This window comes from Glycine max, chromosome 8 (assembly GCF_000004515.6).
Source record: "Glycine max cultivar Williams 82 chromosome 8, Glycine_max_v4.0, whole genome shotgun sequence".
NCBI lineage: Eukaryota > Viridiplantae > Streptophyta > Magnoliopsida > Fabales > Fabaceae > Glycine > Glycine max.
This window is the reverse complement of record NC_038244.2, coordinates 46,128,865-46,148,009: the sequence shown is the minus strand read 5'-3', so window position 1 is coordinate 46,148,009 and position 19,145 is coordinate 46,128,865. Positions and strand designations below refer to the sequence as shown.

General features: G+C 35.5%; 4 protein-coding genes across 4 annotated transcripts; 1 reads left to right on the top strand and 3 right to left on the bottom strand.

Annotated features, from left to right (window-relative positions):
- Window positions 1–2,803: 2,803 nt before the first annotated feature.
- LOC100784287 (putative receptor protein kinase ZmPK1) lies at window positions 2,804–5,825 on the bottom strand. The gene has a single exon (XM_003530826.5). The coding sequence runs from the start codon at window positions 5,423–5,425 to the stop codon at window positions 3,035–3,037; it is 2,391 nt and encodes a 796-aa protein (XP_003530874.1). The 5' UTR covers window positions 5,426–5,825; the 3' UTR covers window positions 2,804–3,034.
- Window positions 5,826–7,917: 2,092 nt separating this feature from the next.
- Window positions 7,918–10,774, top strand: LOC100783758 (putative receptor protein kinase ZmPK1). The gene has a single exon (XM_003530825.5). The coding sequence runs from the start codon at window positions 8,130–8,132 to the stop codon at window positions 10,512–10,514; it is 2,385 nt and encodes a 794-aa protein (XP_003530873.1). The 5' UTR covers window positions 7,918–8,129; the 3' UTR covers window positions 10,515–10,774.
- Window positions 10,775–11,122: 348 nt separating this feature from the next.
- LOC100788015 (DMT superfamily protein) lies at window positions 11,123–14,708 on the bottom strand. Its single transcript, NM_001255136.2, has 4 exons — window positions 14,619–14,708; window positions 13,802–14,490; window positions 13,283–13,703; window positions 11,123–11,796 (listed from the first exon to the last, which is right to left on the bottom strand). The coding sequence occupies exons 2-4, from the start codon at window positions 14,378–14,380 to the stop codon at window positions 11,480–11,482; spliced, it is 1,317 nt and encodes a 438-aa protein (NP_001242065.2). The 5' UTR covers window positions 14,381–14,490; window positions 14,619–14,708; the 3' UTR covers window positions 11,123–11,479.
- A 1,351-nt stretch (window positions 14,709–16,059) lies between these two features.
- Window positions 16,060–18,819, bottom strand: LOC100787486 (desumoylating isopeptidase 1). Its single transcript, XM_003532248.5, has 5 exons — window positions 18,620–18,819; window positions 17,700–17,798; window positions 17,482–17,579; window positions 16,828–17,144; window positions 16,060–16,640 (listed from the first exon to the last, which is right to left on the bottom strand). Exons 2-5 carry the CDS (start codon window positions 17,706–17,708, stop codon window positions 16,222–16,224), a joined length of 843 nt encoding a protein of 280 aa, XP_003532296.1. The 5' UTR covers window positions 17,709–17,798; window positions 18,620–18,819; the 3' UTR covers window positions 16,060–16,221.
- Window positions 18,820–19,145: the final 326 nt, after the last annotated feature.

The window sequence follows — 19,145 nt, the reverse complement described above, 5'->3', positions numbered from 1 at the left end:
GAAAATTCTTGTGAGTAGAGATGTCAAATTTATGGAAGATCAACAATGGAGTTGGGATGAGCCAATAAGGAAGCAGCTGCCAGAAATCCCACAGTTCCTAGATGATGATGTAGATGACATTCATGTCAGAGGTACAAGATCTTTATCTGAGATTTATCAAAAGAGTAATGTAGCTGTCCTAGAACCTGCAGAATTTGAAGAAGCTGAAAAGGATGACAAGTGGATAAATGCTATGAAGGAAGAGTTGAAGATGATAGAAAAAAATGACACATGGGAGCTAGTGGACAGACCTCAACACAAACAACCTATAGGGGTAAAATGGGTTTATAGAACCAAACTTAATCCAGATGGTTCTGTAAATAAATACAAGGCCAGGTTGGTGGTGAAAGGCTATGCTCAGGTGTTTGGAGTGGATTTTTCAGAAACCTTTGCTCCAGTTGCACGTCTTGATACAATTAGAATGCTACTTGCCTTGACTGCACATAAAAGGTGGAAAGTTTATCATTTAGATGTAAAATCTGCCTTTCTAAATGGTTACTTGCAGGAGGAGATTTATGTAGAGCAACCTGAGGGGTTTCAAATCAAAGGAGAGGAGCAGAAAGTTTACAAGTTGAAAAAAGCATTATATGGTCTTAAACAGGCTCCTAGGGCCTGGTACAGCAGGATAGATGATCATCTTCAAGATCTTGGATTTGTCAAAAGTCCAAGTGAGGCTGCATTATATGTGAAATTGGTAGATGCAAATTTAATCATTATTGCTGTCTATGTTGATGATTTACTTGTGACAGGAAGTGATGAGAAACTCATAAAGGAGTTTAAAACCAAATTTGAATACTTGAGACAAAAGCTTGGAGTTTGCAGTTTCAAAGTCAAGGAGGAGTGTTAAGATTTGACTGTTGGAACTGCCTAACAACTTATAGTAGATAAGATTTTTATGCTATTTTTTAGGAAAAAATAAAAGTCATGTTGACTGATAGGATAAAGCAGTTTTGATCCTATTCTCTAGGCATGATTTGTTAGTGGTGTTATCTTTCTGTTAGTGATGTTATCTTTTTGTTAGCAGTTACTATCTTTTCCATGCTTTTAAATACGTTGCTTCATATCAGAATAAAGTAAGCCTTTGCAGTCTCAATTTCTTTCTTTATGCTCCCTTTTATTGTTTAATATTTCTGTCTACTCTTATTAAAAAAAAAACAACAAAAACTTAAATATAGCTTGAAAATGGTTCACTTTCACCTTTCTTGGACGAACATAAAGCATATCCATGAGTGTGCATCGCTTTCATGGCTCTGAAACATCTCAATCACTTGCTTCATGGTGGGCCTAACATCTTTATCTTCCTCTACACAGTCCAAAGCAATTAGCCCAAATTTCCATCTTATTCACATCATGACTTAGCCTAACATCTTATTCACATCATGACTTGACCCATGATTTGCTCCACCCAAGATGTTCTTCTCTTTTTTCACTCTCACCCATGTTACCAGCCTACCATTGTGCGGTTCTGTCCATCAACTGTTTCAACATCCATTGTTTGGCTCTTTCCTGTTGTCATCTCCAATAGAACAATTCCATAGCTGTAAACATCAACATTTGAGGTGATTGGTAAATTGTAAACCCACTCAGATGCCATATAACCTCTGGTTCCTCTGATCATTGAAAAGCTTGAATTGTTGAGGATATTTCTATTATGTAGCTTGGACAAGCCAAAACCTGTTACCTTGGGCTGATAAATTGAGTCCAACATTTGCAAAATACTAGGATACTTAGTATATGTAAGAAAAATATATTATATATGTAAAATGCTAAGATTGTCTAACGTTTTTCTAGACTTTTGCCAAATAAAACTAAAGTGTTAACCTGGCCGTTGTTCGGAAGCATCCAACCCTTTTATATTATAAATGCTTTTACAACAGCCTGTATATTCTATCCTTATATTTCTAGGACAACGAAATATCTTAGTTAAAACTTGATGATTTTGATTTTGATCAATTGAGACGTTGTAATTGTTATAAGGCAACTTAGGCAATTGACTTAGCCTACTTAAACATTTAGTGCTTATTGCTTGATATCAAGGCCCCTTTAGACAAGAACCTTAGGTTCATTAGCACGTCACGGGCTTAAATATTTAAGCTGTTAGTATAATACTATTATTAAATGTCAATGATACATATATGCATTAGGCATTTAAGAGATAATAATAGTGTGCGTCTGCAAGCGGACAAGTGAAATGGGCAATTAATAAAAGAAGAAAAATTGTGAAATTGTGATTTTGATTATGAGTAAATATAATATTGAACTCCTGTTTCTTATTGTTGACTCTTATATGACTCATACTTCATGATATTATATGCAATGACACTTTATTTAATTTTTTTATTGATTAAAATCTTTTATAGACAGTCATTTCATAGACTTTAACAATTAGCTCTAACGATAATGACACTTTATAATGATAAAATACATATTTTCCAAAAAATGAACACGTTTTAAAAATTAAATAGGACCAATTTATTTTACTTTTTTATATATTCCAAAGTTAAAATTTAAATTTTTATTTTTGAAAGATGAATCTATTAGTCCTGCACCCTTTCATGGACCACATATCATAAGATCCCTTTTCTTAAAAGTATGCACTTTTCCAAACCCAGAAAATTGAAGGAATTCTGAGATTTTTTTTTCTTGCAACAAATATTTTTCTATATTCACCCTTCAGAATTTTTATATATTATAAGCAAATAAATAGATTCTTAAGAAGTTTTCATCATAATCTGTTTCGAAGAGCGCAGGTTAACCATAAGACTTCAAACAAGGGAAATTTATTTATCTTAAACAACTTTACAAATTACAAACACCACATGAAAGACAAAAATATAGAATTAAAAAAAAAGTATATATATAGAAGCATTCTAAAATGTAAAATCTACTTCCTTGCGGTGAGTACCTGATACGTCGAAAGTAGCCATCAAGAGTTGATAATAGTATTATGAGGTATACCATTAATTAGCATTATGAGGACCAAGAAATGTAACCATCAAGCATTGATGATATTACGAGGATCACTTTCATGGCTTTGTAGCATTTCTACCACATGGCTCATGGTGGGCCTTACATCTTTGTCTTCCTCCACACAGTCCAAAGCAACTGTAGCCAAAAGGTTCATCTTACATTCATCATAATTTGTCTTAATTGCAGGATCAATGATGTGCTCTAACCAAGATGTGGCACTCCTTTTCTCTCTCACCCATGTTACCAGCCTTCCATTGTATGGCTCTTCTCCATCAATGTTTTGAACACCGGTTGTTGTTGGGCTCTTCCCAGTTATCATCTCCAATAGAACAATTCCATAACTGTAAACATCAACCTTTGAGGTGATTGCTAAGTTCAGAACCCACTCAGGTGCCATATACCCTCTGGTTCCTCTGATCATTGAAAAACTTGAATTGTTGAGGTTGTTTCTATTTAGTAGCTTGGACAGGCCAAAATCTGCTACCTTGGGCTGATAACTAGCATCAAGAAGTATGTTCTGGGGCTTTATGTCACAGTGCAAAATCCACTCCAAGCATTCTTCATGAAGATATGCCAGAACCCTTGCCGTTCCAAGAGCAATGCTATATCTCTTACTCCAATCAAGTGTGTTGGATGAGAGATTTTGTGCCAAAGAACCATTCTCCATGTACTCATACACCAACAACCTATGCTTTCCCTCAGCACAATATCCCCACATTTCAATCAAATTCATGTGGTTGAGCCTTCCAATGATGCTCACTTCAGCAAGGAATTCTCCTTCTCCTTGCTTAGCATCATAGAGTCTCTTAATTGCAACATGTCTTTGATCTGATAAAATGCCTTTGTACACAATCCCTCCTGCACCTCTTCCAATCTCTTGGCTGAACCCCTTTGTTGCCTTCTTCAACTCCAAATAACTATATTTTCTGAATCCCACCGCTGCAAGATGGTAGCCTTGCTGATCTGCACTAGACGTTTTGAGGTTCCAAATCAAGAAACCCCAAATCAGGAAAAAGAAAATCACTTCTAAAGCCCCAACTGCAGTAGCAAGCCACAGAAAAAATCTCACCAAACGATTTTCTGGCTTTCTAACATAGTCTTTGTGAAGCTTCACAGAACAAACATGATCATCTGCACTCACAGATTCTTCCTTGGAGAAGTTATTGGTGATTGGCAGCCTCAAGTAAATTGCTCCGTTAAAACTTGGTGAACGCCTTCCATTCAACAACTGTGACTTTGTAAAGCAGCTAAATATTTGGTTACCATCATATCTGTACTGAAACCCTTTGCAGTTACAATCTTGCAAACACAAATTCACACAGTTTATGTATGTACTGTTTTGGACAAAATTGTGATCATAACCATATAACTCAACGCCCTGTATCTCCAAAAAGATAGACTCATTTCTGCTGCAAGTAAGATCAAACATGGGTTCACACCCGTAAGACCAATCACTATGGTTCTTCACTCTGTATCCTGGTAAACACGAGCATCTCCGTCCCCTTTTAGGATCATAACTGCAAGTGCTGTTAGCACCACAAATCCCATGACTGGTGCATGCATCAAATATGAATTGCCATGAAACATACCATTTCTTTAAAGCCTCATTTCTACTGTACACACGAGCGTTTCCATCTGAATCCAGTTTTAATCTTCTTGGCATCACCGTGCCATGATCATCCGTGGAAAAATCATAATTATCCGATGAAGTGAAATTTCCAATAGAATTTAACACTGCAACTCTGCTGCTGTTGTAATTAAACCTTCCAGCTTGCCAACTGAGTAGCCATGGTGGTGGCCAATATGTGCTTGAGACATCAGGACCATCATAAATAAGACGAAGAACGTTGTCATCATCAAATAGCATCTTATAGAAACCAGGAGAATGGTTAGTCTGGCTTCTTGAAGACACTAGTTGTGTGTATCTGGTAAGTAATTGACCGGGAAGGAGAGTATCAGTTGGGGTATCAAAACTTTGCCACAAAATGGTTCCTTGGAGATCAAGTAACACAAGATTGCCATCATCTTGGAGATGCAACTTTACTGGAGCATCTGATGCTGTGTTTGATGACCATGTAGTGATTTGACCTGCACCAACCAAGACCATGTTACCACTGTTTAAGAGGGAAAGCTTTGATAGCCTTCCATTAACGGGTGTTTCACGGTTTGCCATCCAAACCACGGTGTGGTTGTTGTTGTGAGTGTGAGGGTCGTTGAACCATATGGCAAAGGAGAAGGCATTTTCACCAACTTGAAAGAAGCCAGCACAGAACATTTGATTTGGGGAGACAATAACGTCTTCTGCGTGTTTCTCCACTGAGAGGGAGGACCCCTTGTTCAATGACAATAGGGAAGATGAAGAAGATTGGAAAGAAAAAAGCAGGACTAATAAAAAGAGTGAGATAGAGAAAGCCATGGTCGTGCAATTTGCAAACCAATTTCTGGATGATTTATGTGCGAATGTGAATGATGCCCCTATTTGTATGTAAGAAAAAGGATAATGCTAAATGGTATGGCGCCAACCCCACTTGTTCATATTTTATTCTAAGTATGTTAAGAGCTATTGCTGTATGAATAGAAGACTATTTTAAGAAGAAAACCACAAAGACTTTTAACATCGATGACTCTGGTCTATCTTTGTTGGAAAATAATGTGAAGACCCTTGAATTTAATTAATTTGATCGGTGCAACGCACAATAAAAAATGAATAGTTATCGTGTTGAAAATCAATTTGTTTGTGGAAATTGGAAAGACGTGTTGCAGCAGTGGTTGTGGAAATTGGAAAGACGTGTTGCAGCAGTGGTTGTGGATGCTTTATGAGTGAATATTTGTACATAAGAAAAACAATTCTTGTATTATCTCTATATGGTGAGATCTTGCCGTGGTTTGTCTTCCAGAGACTTTTAAAATCAATGACTCTGATCCATCTTTGTTCGAAAATCATGAGCGGACCCTTGAATTTAATTAAACTAGATTTTTCTATCCTCGTGGTGCTTGGAGTTAACATATTTTTATTTGAATTTGTCTTGTATGTAGTTAATGTGTTATATTTTTATATTTATACTTTTATAAAAAAAATATAATTTCATGATAATAATTTAAAAATTAATGTGACATTAAATAAAATATTTATTTCCGTGAGTTTAAGTATTGATTTTATAAGATTAATTAAGTTTTTATTGCATTTGTTTGATGATCAAGTGGTGATTTGACCTGCATCAACCAAGACCATGTTTCCACTGCTTAGGGAAAGCTTTGAGAGCTTTCCATTAACAGGTTGTTCACGGTTTGCCATCCAAACCACGGTGTTGGTTTTGTTGTAGTGAATCTTGAGACTTGTTGAACCATATATGACAAAGGAGAAAATAAATGTTTTGTGCATTGTTAATTCATAGGTAAATGTACCAAATTGTTATAAGTAGTAAAGTATTTAGATGTCTGAAATCCATATATACTTTGTTCATATTTGTGTTGGTGTATATCCCAATTTTTAAGCAAGAGAAAAGTAGAAGAGACGGAAAAGTAAAAATAAAAATAATGATAATATGTTTTCATGCTTAAAAATAAATTCAGAGTTTAAAATATGATAAAAATATATTAGAACCTAACATGCCAAAATTACTTGTGATGCAATGTTAGATAAAAATAGAAAATTGCATTAAGATTAAAGATGCATAAAATATGCTAAACAAATCTCACTTTATTTCTAGCAATGATTTCATTTAAATGTCCTTTTCTAATTCTTAGAAAATAATCATTTTTCAATGCATTACCTCTTAAACAATACATGAGCATAATCAATAAAAAAATCAGCACAAAAAAGAGCAATACAGACTAAATTAAAATCATGGGAGACTTTACACTTTAGGGGTTAGTGCGGATAGAAGAAGAGAGAGGATGGATAAAGAAGGGAATAATGGACATAAAAAGAGGATTTCCCTTGTTGAGATAATGAGATTTGGGATGTATTCTTTAAACAACTCTAAGTCTCATCGTCTTCCTACTCCTTTTATAGGCATTTTAAACTTCACGCAACCTCCCGCTAAGCAGGCCTTCTAGGCTTAGCTAGTATGACGGTGATCATGTGTCTAGCGCGAAATTCGCATTAAAGACGTCTTTGGGCTTTTTTATGTGTCTTTTTTGCATTAAATTTGTGTTGGATCGATCTTTAACTAGGCTTTATTTCTATTTATAAGACTCAACTAATTTTAAATCATATGCCTGCTTTTTTATAAGATCCACTCTAACGTTTTTTACATTAATTATTTTTATATTAAAAATACCAATAATTTAAGAAAAAGAAAGAATGTATTAACAACAAAAAAATTAGGAAAGAGGAGTATTAATTACAGAAATAATTTTTAAAAAATTATAATTTTAAGATGTATGAAAAATGTCAATTCTAATATGGAGTTAAATATGAAGACGACTTAAAAGTAGCAATAGATGAGATTAGAGATTAATGAAAGTGAACTTCTTAAACTTCCAAGTTTTCGCAGCCACCTTCATTGAGATCAAGGGACAATAGTTACGTCTAGATTTTCATCTACCAAAACAAGGACTCGCCTGCCAGTATGGCATTTTCATGTAACAGTGTTCATTCTTTAATGGCCTCCAACAGTTTGTCTTACATGAAAGTGAAAGGAATAAATAATCATTATTGCAACGTGTCGTAAAGGTCATTTGAGTTCTTTGTAACTCTTAAATAACTTTAAATCTTATTTATTAATTCATATATGGTAATATCACCAAGAATTATATTTTTAATTAGTACTCACATGATCTTAAAAGTTAGTTACTTGAAAAAGTCTTGTACAATTTTGTTTTAATCTTAATATTGAAAAATGATCTAATTATCTATATTTATACTTCTCATTTTGCAGAATAAGAGAGATTTTTTTGGGTTTGAGAACTAAAACCAACCACCGAAAAGTTCAGGAACGAAAATTATAAATTTGAAAAAATTTAAAGACGACCTTATTACTACAACGTGTGATGAAGGGCATGTAAGTTTTTCATAACTCTTAAATAACTTTAAATCTTATTCATTCATTAAAGGTAATATAAGCAAGAATTATATTTTGAAAAAGTACTCACACGAACTTGCATCCAATACGAGTATGGCTTTGTCAATCACACTCTTTCTTCTAGCATCGTTATTGTCTTTCCAAATTTCATCTTCATCATCATCATTGAGAAAGGGATCTTCCCTCTCAGTGGAAAATCCACAACACGTTCTTGTGTCACCAAATGGCATGTTCAGTGCTGGCTTCCTTGCCATTGGTGAGAACGCATATTCATTTGCAATATGGTTCACTGAGCCTCATTTCCACAGCCCCAACACCGTCACTTGGATGGCAAACCGTGACCAACCCGTGAATGGGAAGGGCTCGAAACTTTCCCTCACACACGCCGGCAACATAGTTTTGGTTGATGCTGGTTTTAACACTGCTTGGTCTTCAAACACCGCTTCATTAGCCCCAGCTGAGTTGCATCTCAAAGATGATGGCAATCTTGTGTTACGTGAGTTGCAAGGAACCATTCTGTGGCAAAGTTTTGATTTCCCAACTGATACTCTCGTTCCTGGCCAACCTCTTACCAGACACACGCTACTTGTGTCTGCAAGAAGCGAGAGTAACCATTCATCTGGTTTCTATAAGTTTTTCTTCAGCGATGATAACATTCTTCGTCTTGTCTACGATGGCCCTGATGTTTCCAGCAATTACTGGCCGAATCCCTGGCAAGTAAGTTGGCACATTGGAAGGACTCTATTCAATAGTAGTAGAATTGCAGCGTTGAATTCTCTGGGCCGATTCCGTTCATCAGATAATTTCACTTTTGTGACATTTGATTATGGGATGGTGCTGCAGAGAAGGTTGAAATTGGATTCTGATGGTAATCTCCGAGTTTATGGTCGAAAAAGTGCAGTAGAGAAATGGTATGTTTCATGGAAAGCAATTCGAAATGATTGTATAATTCATGGGGTTTGTGGACCCAACAGCACTTGTGGTTATGATCCAAAGAGTGGAAGAACATGCAAGTGTCTTCCAGGGTACAGATTGAGGAATCACAGTGATTGGTCATATGGGTGTGAACCCATGTTTGATCTCACTTGCAATTGGAACGAGACCACTTTCTTGGAGATGCGCGGTGTTGAGTTTTATGGCTATGATAATTATTATGTAGAAGTTAGTAACTATAGTGCTTGTGAGAATTTGTGCCTGCAAAATTGCACTTGTCAGGGATTTCAGCACTCCTATAGCCTAAGAGATGGCCTCTATTACAGGTGCTATACCAAAACAAAATTCCTCAACGGACAGCGTTTACCAAGATTCCCAGGAACAACATACTTGAGAATTCCTAAAAGTTATAGTTTATCTGTCAAAGAATCTGCTATTGACAGTGTAGATGATCATCATGTTTGTTCAGTTCAACTTCAAAGAGCTTATATCAAAACACTTGAAAGCCGTGTTGTGAGGGTTTTGCTGTGGTTTGCTGCCGCACTCGGAGCTTTTGAAATGGTTTGCATTTTTGTGGTTTGGTGCTTCCTCATTAGGACAGGCCAAAAGTCTAATGCAGATCAACAAGGCTACCATCTTGCAGCAACAGGATTCAGAAAGTTTAGTTACTCAGAGCTGAAAAAGGCTACAAAGGGGTTCAGTCAAGAGATTGGAAGAGGTGCAGGAGGGGTTGTGTACAAAGGCATTTTATCAGATCAAAGACACGCAGCAATTAAGAGACTCAATGAAGCTAAACAAGGAGAAGGAGAATTCCTTGCTGAAGTGAGCATCATTGGAAGGCTCAACCACATGAACTTGATTGAAATGTGGGGATATTGTGCTGAGGGAAAGCATAGGTTGTTGGTGTATGAGTACATGGAGAATGGCTCTTTGGCACAAAATCTCTCATCCAACACACTTGATTGGAGTAAGAGATACAACATTGTTCTGGGAACGGCAAGGGTTCTAGCATATCTGCATGAAGAATGCTTGGAGTGGATTTTGCATTGTGACATAAAGCCACAAAACATACTCCTAGATTCCAATTATCAGCCCAGGTTGGCAGACTTTGGTTTGTCTAAGCTCCTCAACAGAAATAACCCCAACAATCCAAGCATCTCAATGATCAGAGGCACAAGAGGATATATGGCACCTGAGTGGGTTTTTAACCTGCCTATCACATCCAAGGTAGATGTTTATAGCTATGGAATTGTTGTTTTGGAAATGGTAACTGGGAAAAGCCCAACAACTAGTATCGATGACATTAATGGTGAAGAGACATATGATGGAAGGTTGGTGACATGGGTGAGAGAAAAAAGGAGCAACAGCAACACATCTTGGGTGGAGCAAATAATAGATCCTGTTATTGGACTAAATTATGATAAAAGTAAGATTGAAATTTTGATCACAGTGGCTTTAAAATGTGTACTGGAAGACAGAGATTCAAGGCCCAACATGAGCCAAGTAGTTGAGATGCTTCAATGTCACGGAAGTGATTCTCATTGATAATTCGGTAGTCTCATTCTTCATCGTTAATTTCAACATAGTACATATCATAGCTAGATAATTTTTACTTAAATTTCATTGTTCTGGAATTACGTAAGTTTTCTTTGTTTTTTTTATGAGTATCTTCTTTCGGAGACAATCTTATTTAAAACATGACTCAGTACTGAATGTAGACAGTTCTCTAAATAGAGATTCAAACCTTTGTTTACTATCTCTTTTTTTTTTTTTTTTTACAATGATCACATTTAAGTTTGAACTTATAATCTCGAGCACACTATCCAAATCCCCTCCCTCAACTAGGCCCGCCCTAGTGATTCTCTTTTAGGTTTATCCGGTGCTTCCTCAAAAAAATTAGAGAATGTATTTCCTTACCCCAAAATAATAAAATAAATATAATAATTGTCCGTTAAATTTGAGAAAATTTTGATTCTACAAATTTATTCATTCACAAAAAACTATAATAAAAAAAAACATGACCTAATGAGTCTGTTTAACAGAGGATTACATAAGACAATTCAAATTGATTTTTTTCGGGTAAACAAATTGTTGTATATAAGACATTTGATATAATATTATGAAATGAAAGACTATGACTTGAAACCTTTTAATCAAGTTTAAGAGATAGAACTAAACATTTACAAAGTATCTCAAAATCAATAGAATCCCATACTTATCATTACATGTGGTACATGGGAGAACCCTTTCTTAAGGGGTCGTCCACTAAGGCACTCAAACCATCAATGAAAATCTCAACCAAGTAATAATTTGCTGAACTACATGGCAATTTACATGTCTGACCAGGCGCAATCTCTCATGTGTTCGTCTAGTGAACCATCTTCCGTTGTTCTACCTTTTCTATTTTCCTGTCTGGTATAGTAGTACATTTCAGATTTTGCAACTAATCTGGCATGGTTACAAAAAGACCACCCGTCAACTAAACCGTGAAGTGAATGTAATGTACAATGCTATGATATGGCAACTGAATCTTGGCTTATAGACAAAGTAAGCTCTTCAGTCCTTGTATTCAAGTTCTCATTTTCCAATGCCACAGTAGTTTCTGTGGATTTGCTAAAAGTATCAGAAGGAATGTTGATTCCAGTGAAGCCAATCATGACAGCTATCGCTCCAAGGTAATCCATAAAGCGCGGAGCATTGCCAGTCAAGGTATCCACAATGGCAGCCAATGGGACCTGAATTGTAAGACCAGCTGTGGCTACTGTGGTAGATGTGAGAAGAACAGCCTTGGCCCACAAGTAATCACTCAGCACATTATCCAGCAATCCTAGTTTTGAATAGGAAAAAATCCATACATTATGAAATGTACATGTCAAATAGAAAAGGAAAGTCATCAACTATAGTACCAATACAAGATCCATGAGTAAAAAGGAATTGTTGAAAGCAATAAAATATCAGTTGTCTTAGAGGAAGTGAAGTACTGGACATTTGTTACATGTAAAGTTTAAATGTAGGAAAAATATACAACTCTTTAAAGTTTGAGGAGTAAATGCAGATTTATTTTCCACATCTACCATAAAATAGGAAACTCAATAAGCAAAAATATAATAATGCAAATGACTTTCTAGCTTCTCATCACTTCACTATGAATGTCAAAAGTGAAGTAATAATGCGTAGTTCTGTTTTTAAGTTTGACAATTCTAATACAGGTTAATAGATTTATTATTTTATGGAAATTTAACATAATCTCTATAACCATATTCTGTAATATATGTATTTAGCTAATGAAGGTGCTTTTGTGTCTAGGTCTTCTTGACAAATACTAAAGACATACAATATCTCCAATAAACTAGGAAATGAAAAGCATTTCTTGAGAAAATCTAATTAAGCCTTGCCAAACAAAAATTAGGAACAATAAAAAGAATTTAGCAATTTCTTTTTTCCTTCCCACTGTTTCCTATCTCTATTTACAGGTAAGGTTGTGTTTATGTTGACACTTCCTAGATCCCACAATGGTAGGAACCTCATGGACTAGGCCATCCTCAAAATGAGTTTAATCCAATTTCACATTAGTTTATTTCCAACTCCCTAAAAATGCTTAAAATGATGTGGTTTCTCACAAGTAAAACGTGCCGATCCACAGTGCACAAGGTTCCCACATAATGGGATCTAGAAAGGGTGGATATATGCATCCTTAACTCCACAAGTGGACAGGTTGTTTCTAGGATTTTAAACCATGATTAGCAGGTCACTTGACAGCAACCTTACCATTGCACCAGGGTTCGCCTTCCATGTGCTTTCTTATAGTTGGGTCATAACATGGTAAATTCAAGTTTTCCACTCTAAGCTTTGACATGGGTTCACATTACCCACAATAATTGACATTATTAATAATTTGCTTCATTATCATAGAATCCTATTTTTAGGTCTAGGACCCTGGTATTTGAACACAACATTGTGTGTCCAACTAATATGGTTCAAGCAAAGGTAGACCCACTTAGGTGACAGAACTCTCCCTAGCAAGTTTTCAATACAGCTATTTTTCACATTTTGCAAGCCGTTTTGTTTTCTTGCATGTAAGTGGTAACTATTGTTTCGAGTCACAAATGGAAATTCATTAATATCATTCATGATTTTAGGCTTTTAACTTCAACCATTTAGTCATCTATTATCAGTGAAACTTCTAGCCCCAATTGTGAACCTCTATACTCTATCATTCGAACTAACACATTATTGAAGTTATAAAGGTTATTTCACTTAGAACCTTACATTCTAAAATTCAAAACAAAATGTAAGAAACAGTGAATACTGACCTTTACCAATTATCAGACCAAGCTGCTTCCAGGTTAGTGTACTAAAAGATTCCTTCTTGGTAAAATGCAGTATGAGGGCAACTGGAAGAAAAATCAAAACATTGAAAAGCCCAAGAAATCCAAGAAACTGAGCTGTACTGGCTTCACCACTTTTTCCATCATCATCAGGTAATTTCTTGCGAATAAGAGTTATATAAACTGCATATAATCCTGCGGAAGCAAGTGCAAAAATGTCTCCAAGAAGAGGATTCGATGCAACTGTTGCTAAACCAGATTGCGAATCACCTAGACTTACAATTATTGTTCCTGCCATACAAAGAAGAACACTGAAAAGCTTTAACCAAGTAAACCTCTCGCCCAAGAATGCTAGGGATACCAGGAAGGTAAAAAGACTGGATGCACTGCTTAAGATTGTGTTTGACTGCATATCACATAAAAAGAAGGAAGTAATCAAAACCAAAAAATTAAGTGAAACAGAACTTAAAATTCCAGAGGTTAATTAAATCCAAATTTACTTACTGTGACTGTAGTATACTTCAATGACAGGTTAAAAGTGAGTTGAGCTAAAAACCAAAATGGGCAGATCAAAAGACTAACTTTGGCCACTCTGCACCGACTCCACCGCCCTTTCTCATCAAGGTGATTACTGATATTTTCAATCACATTAACTTGATCAGCCGATACCCCTACCACCTTATCTGCTGGAAGCAATTCAGAACCATTGTTCCTTTCTTGAATAACATCAACCTCTTCAAGAACCAAGGATTCACTAGCTTCATTCCCAGCATCATTATCTTTGAGAAGGATGGCCTTCTCTGACTCGCCTACCCTTCCTTTCGAATGTGGATTACTCTTCTCACTCCTCCAAAACCATAAACTCCCATAAGAATCCTCCAAATACCTCCCAATCTCAACAATTGGAATCAACACCACAAATAAAGAATTGCAGATGTAAGTAACAAGGAATGGTGACACACCAGCTTCTACAACAGACTGCACTACAAAGCTAGCAGCTATCCAAATTGTTGCCACGGCAAATATGTATACCAAACCCAAACCCCATTTCCATGCTTTACTATTCTCATCTTTTGAACCCATGTCTATGTATCCCCCAAACCCAAACTCCAAAATCTAGATTACTCAGAAAGCAAAACCCTACCTAATGGGAAAATTATCAATACCCATTTGGAATTCTAGCGAAATATCACCTAAAAGCAACAAAAGGCCAGAAATTGGATTAAACACACACATTTAGATAAATAATGATAAAATGAAGCAATATTTGAAAGGGGAAAGATCACAATTTGACACAAGCGATTAGCACATTAGGATGTACCTGTATGAGAATCCATGATGGTTAATCGGAAAAAGAAAACCCAAGATTCGTAGAAATTGATTTTCCATATTCGGTGTGAAGCATGCGCGCAATGTTGATTATCTTTTTAATTTATTTTATTTTATTTTTTGTTTTGGGATAAAAGTCAAAACGCGTTGAAAACGAATCCTCGGGGCGACCGAACACGCAAGCGAATGGGTGGGTCGGTTCCGAATGTCGTACGGTACAAGGGGCATATTTTTAACATAATGATGTTTAAAAACTACCACAAAACAACACTTCCTTCTCTAGATGTGTTTGCGCGGACGTACTAACATAGTAATGATTTTTACTCCAACTATAATATTTCTAAATTAAAAGAACAACATATATTGACTCATGTAATTCAATAAATAACCTACTAATTCAATCATTAACTCATTTTTTCATTATCATAATCAAGTCAATTATCGGTTCAACTTTTAAAACACTTGATAAATGTATTGGTACAATGATTTAACTTTGATTGAATAGTGATTGAACCATTTTAGCTCCATTCCTCAGTCACCCGCGTGTCATCACCGAGCATGTGCCTATTTAGTTAGTATCTTGATCACATTGTCGACACTATAACTGAAGGAGCACTTTTGCTTTAGGCTTATGTGTGAAATATATGAATACTTGGAGTGATTTCACCACATTTCGCATCATACATCAAGCACCCAGTAGAGAGTCCCTCTAACAGTACATGTGCATCTCCATAGAGATAGCATACAATCCAATTTTGAGTGCTTCATAAAGCATAGTACTTTCCCTTTTTGTGATTAAGGATTTATTTGAGAGGATTAATAAGGAACTTAAGTCCATGTTTGATCCAAGAATGGTTACTGAGAGCACTGAAACTTATTCCTCCATGTAGTGCACATTAGCACTCACATATTTACAGACTGACTTTCAACTGTTAAAATCTATCGGTAAGCATCCGTCGGTAAATATGAATATAAGCATTTGTTGGTAAATATGAGCATGTTCTATTATTTTGCATCTCATGTTCACTTTGTAATATTTCATCTTTTTTATCTTTGTATTATTTCATCTTGACATTTTGTATGAACATGTTGACTTACTTTGATTTGTTTCATATATTTGCCCCACTTTTTATTTATTAAGTTACCCAACTATTTAATTTATTTAAAAAACTAAGCATAAAAATAATTAATATTTTATTTAATAATTTATTAAAGTTATTAACTTACAAAAACAACCCTTTTCAATTTTTCTTCTAGAAATACTTCACGAATATCTTATCTAAAGCTGGATTAAAGCTACCACTAAAACCACTTTATATACTTCTATTCTGCTACATGAAAAGAGCCTGCTTAAAAACATTATAATCCAATAGTTATATTCAGAAAATGTGGTGAAATGATTCCCTTAATCAGCATTTCATCCGACATGCACATTAACTTGAAACCATTAAGTAAACTCATAGAATAGGTGCTACAAGTTGATCATGTTTTTCCCGGTTCAAATAATAACCAATGATATGAAACACCGCAATTATTGCAGTGATAGTAAGTAGAGGTTTTAGACCCACAAATCGTTTTCTGATGAAGAAAAGTAGCTAATTCTGAGACACAGCAGTAGTATGGCCGTATCTTTGCATGACTCTTTTAGTGGCTAGAGCTGCAGCCTCACTAGCACGCATTGTCCCACTTGCCATAATTGCAGCAAACTCTTTGAGAATCTCATCTTGAACCTTGTTGCGTGCATCTCCAAGAGGGTCTGCTGTGACCCCATTTAGTGATGGCTTTTGTGGTTGCCCTGTTGTGTTTGCAGAAGGTGCTGCCTTAGAGTTTTCATCTTTGCCCTTCACTTCCTTGTTCACCTCTCTGCTCACCCCATTCTCACTGGATGAGTTGGAGGTACTTGAGTTCTTTTGGGTGTTAGCTGAAACATTCAGAGTAGTTGCAGGCTTGAATTGTGGTACTTGAGGAACTCCACCAGATTTCAGTGTTGTCTCAAGATTCTGTATCATAGGCACTGCAAAATGAAAAGTGGTAAGATTAATACGCACATGAACATAAATGAAGAAAGATCACTCTAAATAAGATTCTGCTTAAAACTCTCTATAGTTTGTTAAAGATGAATGAAAATGAACAAAGGGTGAAAATGAAAAATATGCAATAATGTAGATGCAGGTAAGTGACATGGAAATGCAATAACTCACATATAAGAGCTCCCATTGGGCTGCTCATGACTTCATTGGGCAGCTGGAGAATATATTCAGGAATGGACGCACCAACCAAAAATTGAGCAACCTCATTGCTGAAGTTGTTGCAATTATGAGTAAGCAGACTATATGTTTCAGGCAGGTACTGCGGACTGATTTCCTGCAAATACATTTCAAAGACATCCTTGGGAACATGTGTCACACCTAAGTCTACCACTCTTAGTGGAGTTCCATATGGAGTTGATCCAGCAGGAGAGTGTTGAATACCCCCACCAAAGTAATACTCATTACCATAAACAACAACTCCTGTGTGCCTGAGGTACAAAGTACACAAATATAATCTTTCCACATTCCAACAAAAGAATAGCACTCGTAAGACATTAGATATTAGCATGTACATTAAAAAATGCAAAGAGGAAAAAAGTGGCAAACCCAAGTTTCAGGCATTATCATGTTTTGATTCATATCTATTTCTATAGAAATCCAATAATTAAAATAGACACTACATATACACAGATCACCGCATTGATATTTCAACAAACATGTATAACTTCCCCCCAAAACAAATCCATTTTCATTTGGAATACAACAAGCAATGGCATCAGCCAAAAACCCTTTTGCCCCAGACCAACAATATAGAGAAGCACTCACCATATGCCTTCAATAGCTTTCCCCAAAAAGGACATTGAAAGCTGCCGTGCAAGACCTTGGCTCAAGTCATAAACATTTAGAGTAACCCTGTGACCCTCCTAAGATCAAATATCAAATGAAATGATAAATGTCAAAACAATTGCAAAGTAGTACCAAGATGTTAAATAGAAAATTATCTACAAAAAAGACACTTGGCAAACATCATTAGTACCACATACCTCAGCCATCTGCTGTGGTCCAATTGAAAATTAATTAGCCTCTTTAGTTAAACTTACAAAGGAGTGTTGTAAATACTCCAACAGAAAGATCACAAGAACCTGAAACAGTGAAACTCGGTAAGAATCCTACCAAAACAACCATAAAAGAGAAACACCCTTATGAACTAAACATGTAACAAAAACCACAAAATTACGAGAATAGTATCCTACCAGAAAGCAAGTACATCCACCATTTGTTATCATGAGAAATGTTAGTGGCACTCTATCTGACATTCTCTTTTGAAGACTCTCCCTATGATTGTTTAGTATTTATTGGAAATTACCAATTTTGGTAGGTTTTGCTTCTTGCCAAAATAAAAAACGAAACCTACCAATTTCCAATAAATTCTAACCAATCAAAGAAAGAAAGAGTCTTCAGAAGAGAGCAGAGAGTGCCACTAGCATTCCTCATCATGCATAATCATATTTTTGTGTGCAAAATAACAACAGACGAAATTTGAAAATAAAACCTCGCCCAAATTATTCCAATCTCCCATAAAGTAGGCCTCCAAACAAAAACTAAACATTGTCAAACAGAATAATATCTCAACATGGAACAACTGAATAAGAAAATATTTCATAAAAATAAATAAACGAAACAACAATTCAACATCCACATCCACAAGCAACACAAAACGCAATGACCCTTTCCAAAAAAAAAAAAGACGCCTCGAAATTTTCACAATTTGACCCCCCACACTTGTAACCCAACTCCAAAATTCAAACTTTCAAACATTTATAGATCCAACACAAAATTGGCACCCCAAATTCTATCTTAAGGAACCAAAAAAAAAAAAAACTCTTCAAGAAAATCAGAATCAATTGATAACGCACACAACAATGAACCCTGAAAAACCCCTACAGGGAAAGAGAGAACTTACACGAAGAATTAACCACGAAGCAACGCAGAAAATTACAAGATTAGAAAGCACGGTTCTTCTGCAACAAGGAAGACAAATCTTTGGAGGGTAAGTCCTAATATATTTTACCTTTCCGTAAGCCCCCAGGACTTTCTAGAACCTACCACCGCTCGCTAATTTCATATCCGCGTGTTTTGGCCATCAATTTATATTTTATTCTATTCTCTGTTTTTATTTGAATTTTTTCTTAAATGCATATTGGTAAACCGTCATTGGTTCATTGTAACGCATTTGGCATTACGTCATTATCGATCGCTTTTGGGAGTATTAAGTGTTTTTTTTTAATAAAATAAGAAATTTTCTTTTTTTATGGTTTGCCTAGATTATTTTTATTTAAATTAAATAGTTCTTTAGTTTATTAAGATGTAAATTTTATCTATTTTTTTAAAAAAATTAAAGTGTTTTGTTTTAAAATTATTTCTTTTAAGTTTAAATAAACTCATGCAAGATATACGGTAGAATAAAAATATGATAAGGTAAGAACTTT

Coding starts and splice junctions, on each gene's coding strand:
- LOC100788015 (NM_001255136.2), bottom strand. CDS start 14,380: ATGGGTTCAAAAGATGAGAATAGTAAAGCATGGAAATGGGGTTTGGGT. Junction 13,704..13,801: donor TGAAGTATACTACAGTCACA/GTAAGTAAATTT, acceptor TGTGATATGCAG/TCAAACACAATCTTAAGCAG. Junction 11,797..13,282: donor TGGTCTGATAATTGGTAAAG/GTCAGTATTCAC, acceptor ATTCAAAACTAG/GATTGCTGGATAATGTGCTG.
- LOC100784287 (XM_003530826.5), bottom strand. CDS start 5,425: ATGGCTTTCTCTATCTCACTCTTTTTATTAGTCCTGCTTTTTTCTTTC.
- LOC100787486 (XM_003532248.5), bottom strand. Junction 17,145..17,481: donor AAAGCTATTGAAGGCATATG/GTGAGTGCTTCT, acceptor TTTGTACCTCAG/GCACACAGGAGTTGTTGTTT. Junction 16,641..16,827: donor CCCAATGGGAGCTCTTATAT/GTGAGTTATTGC, acceptor TTCATTTTGCAG/TGCCTATGATACAGAATCTT.
- LOC100783758 (XM_003530825.5), top strand. CDS start 8,130: ATGGCTTTGTCAATCACACTCTTTCTTCTAGCATCGTTATTGTCTTTC.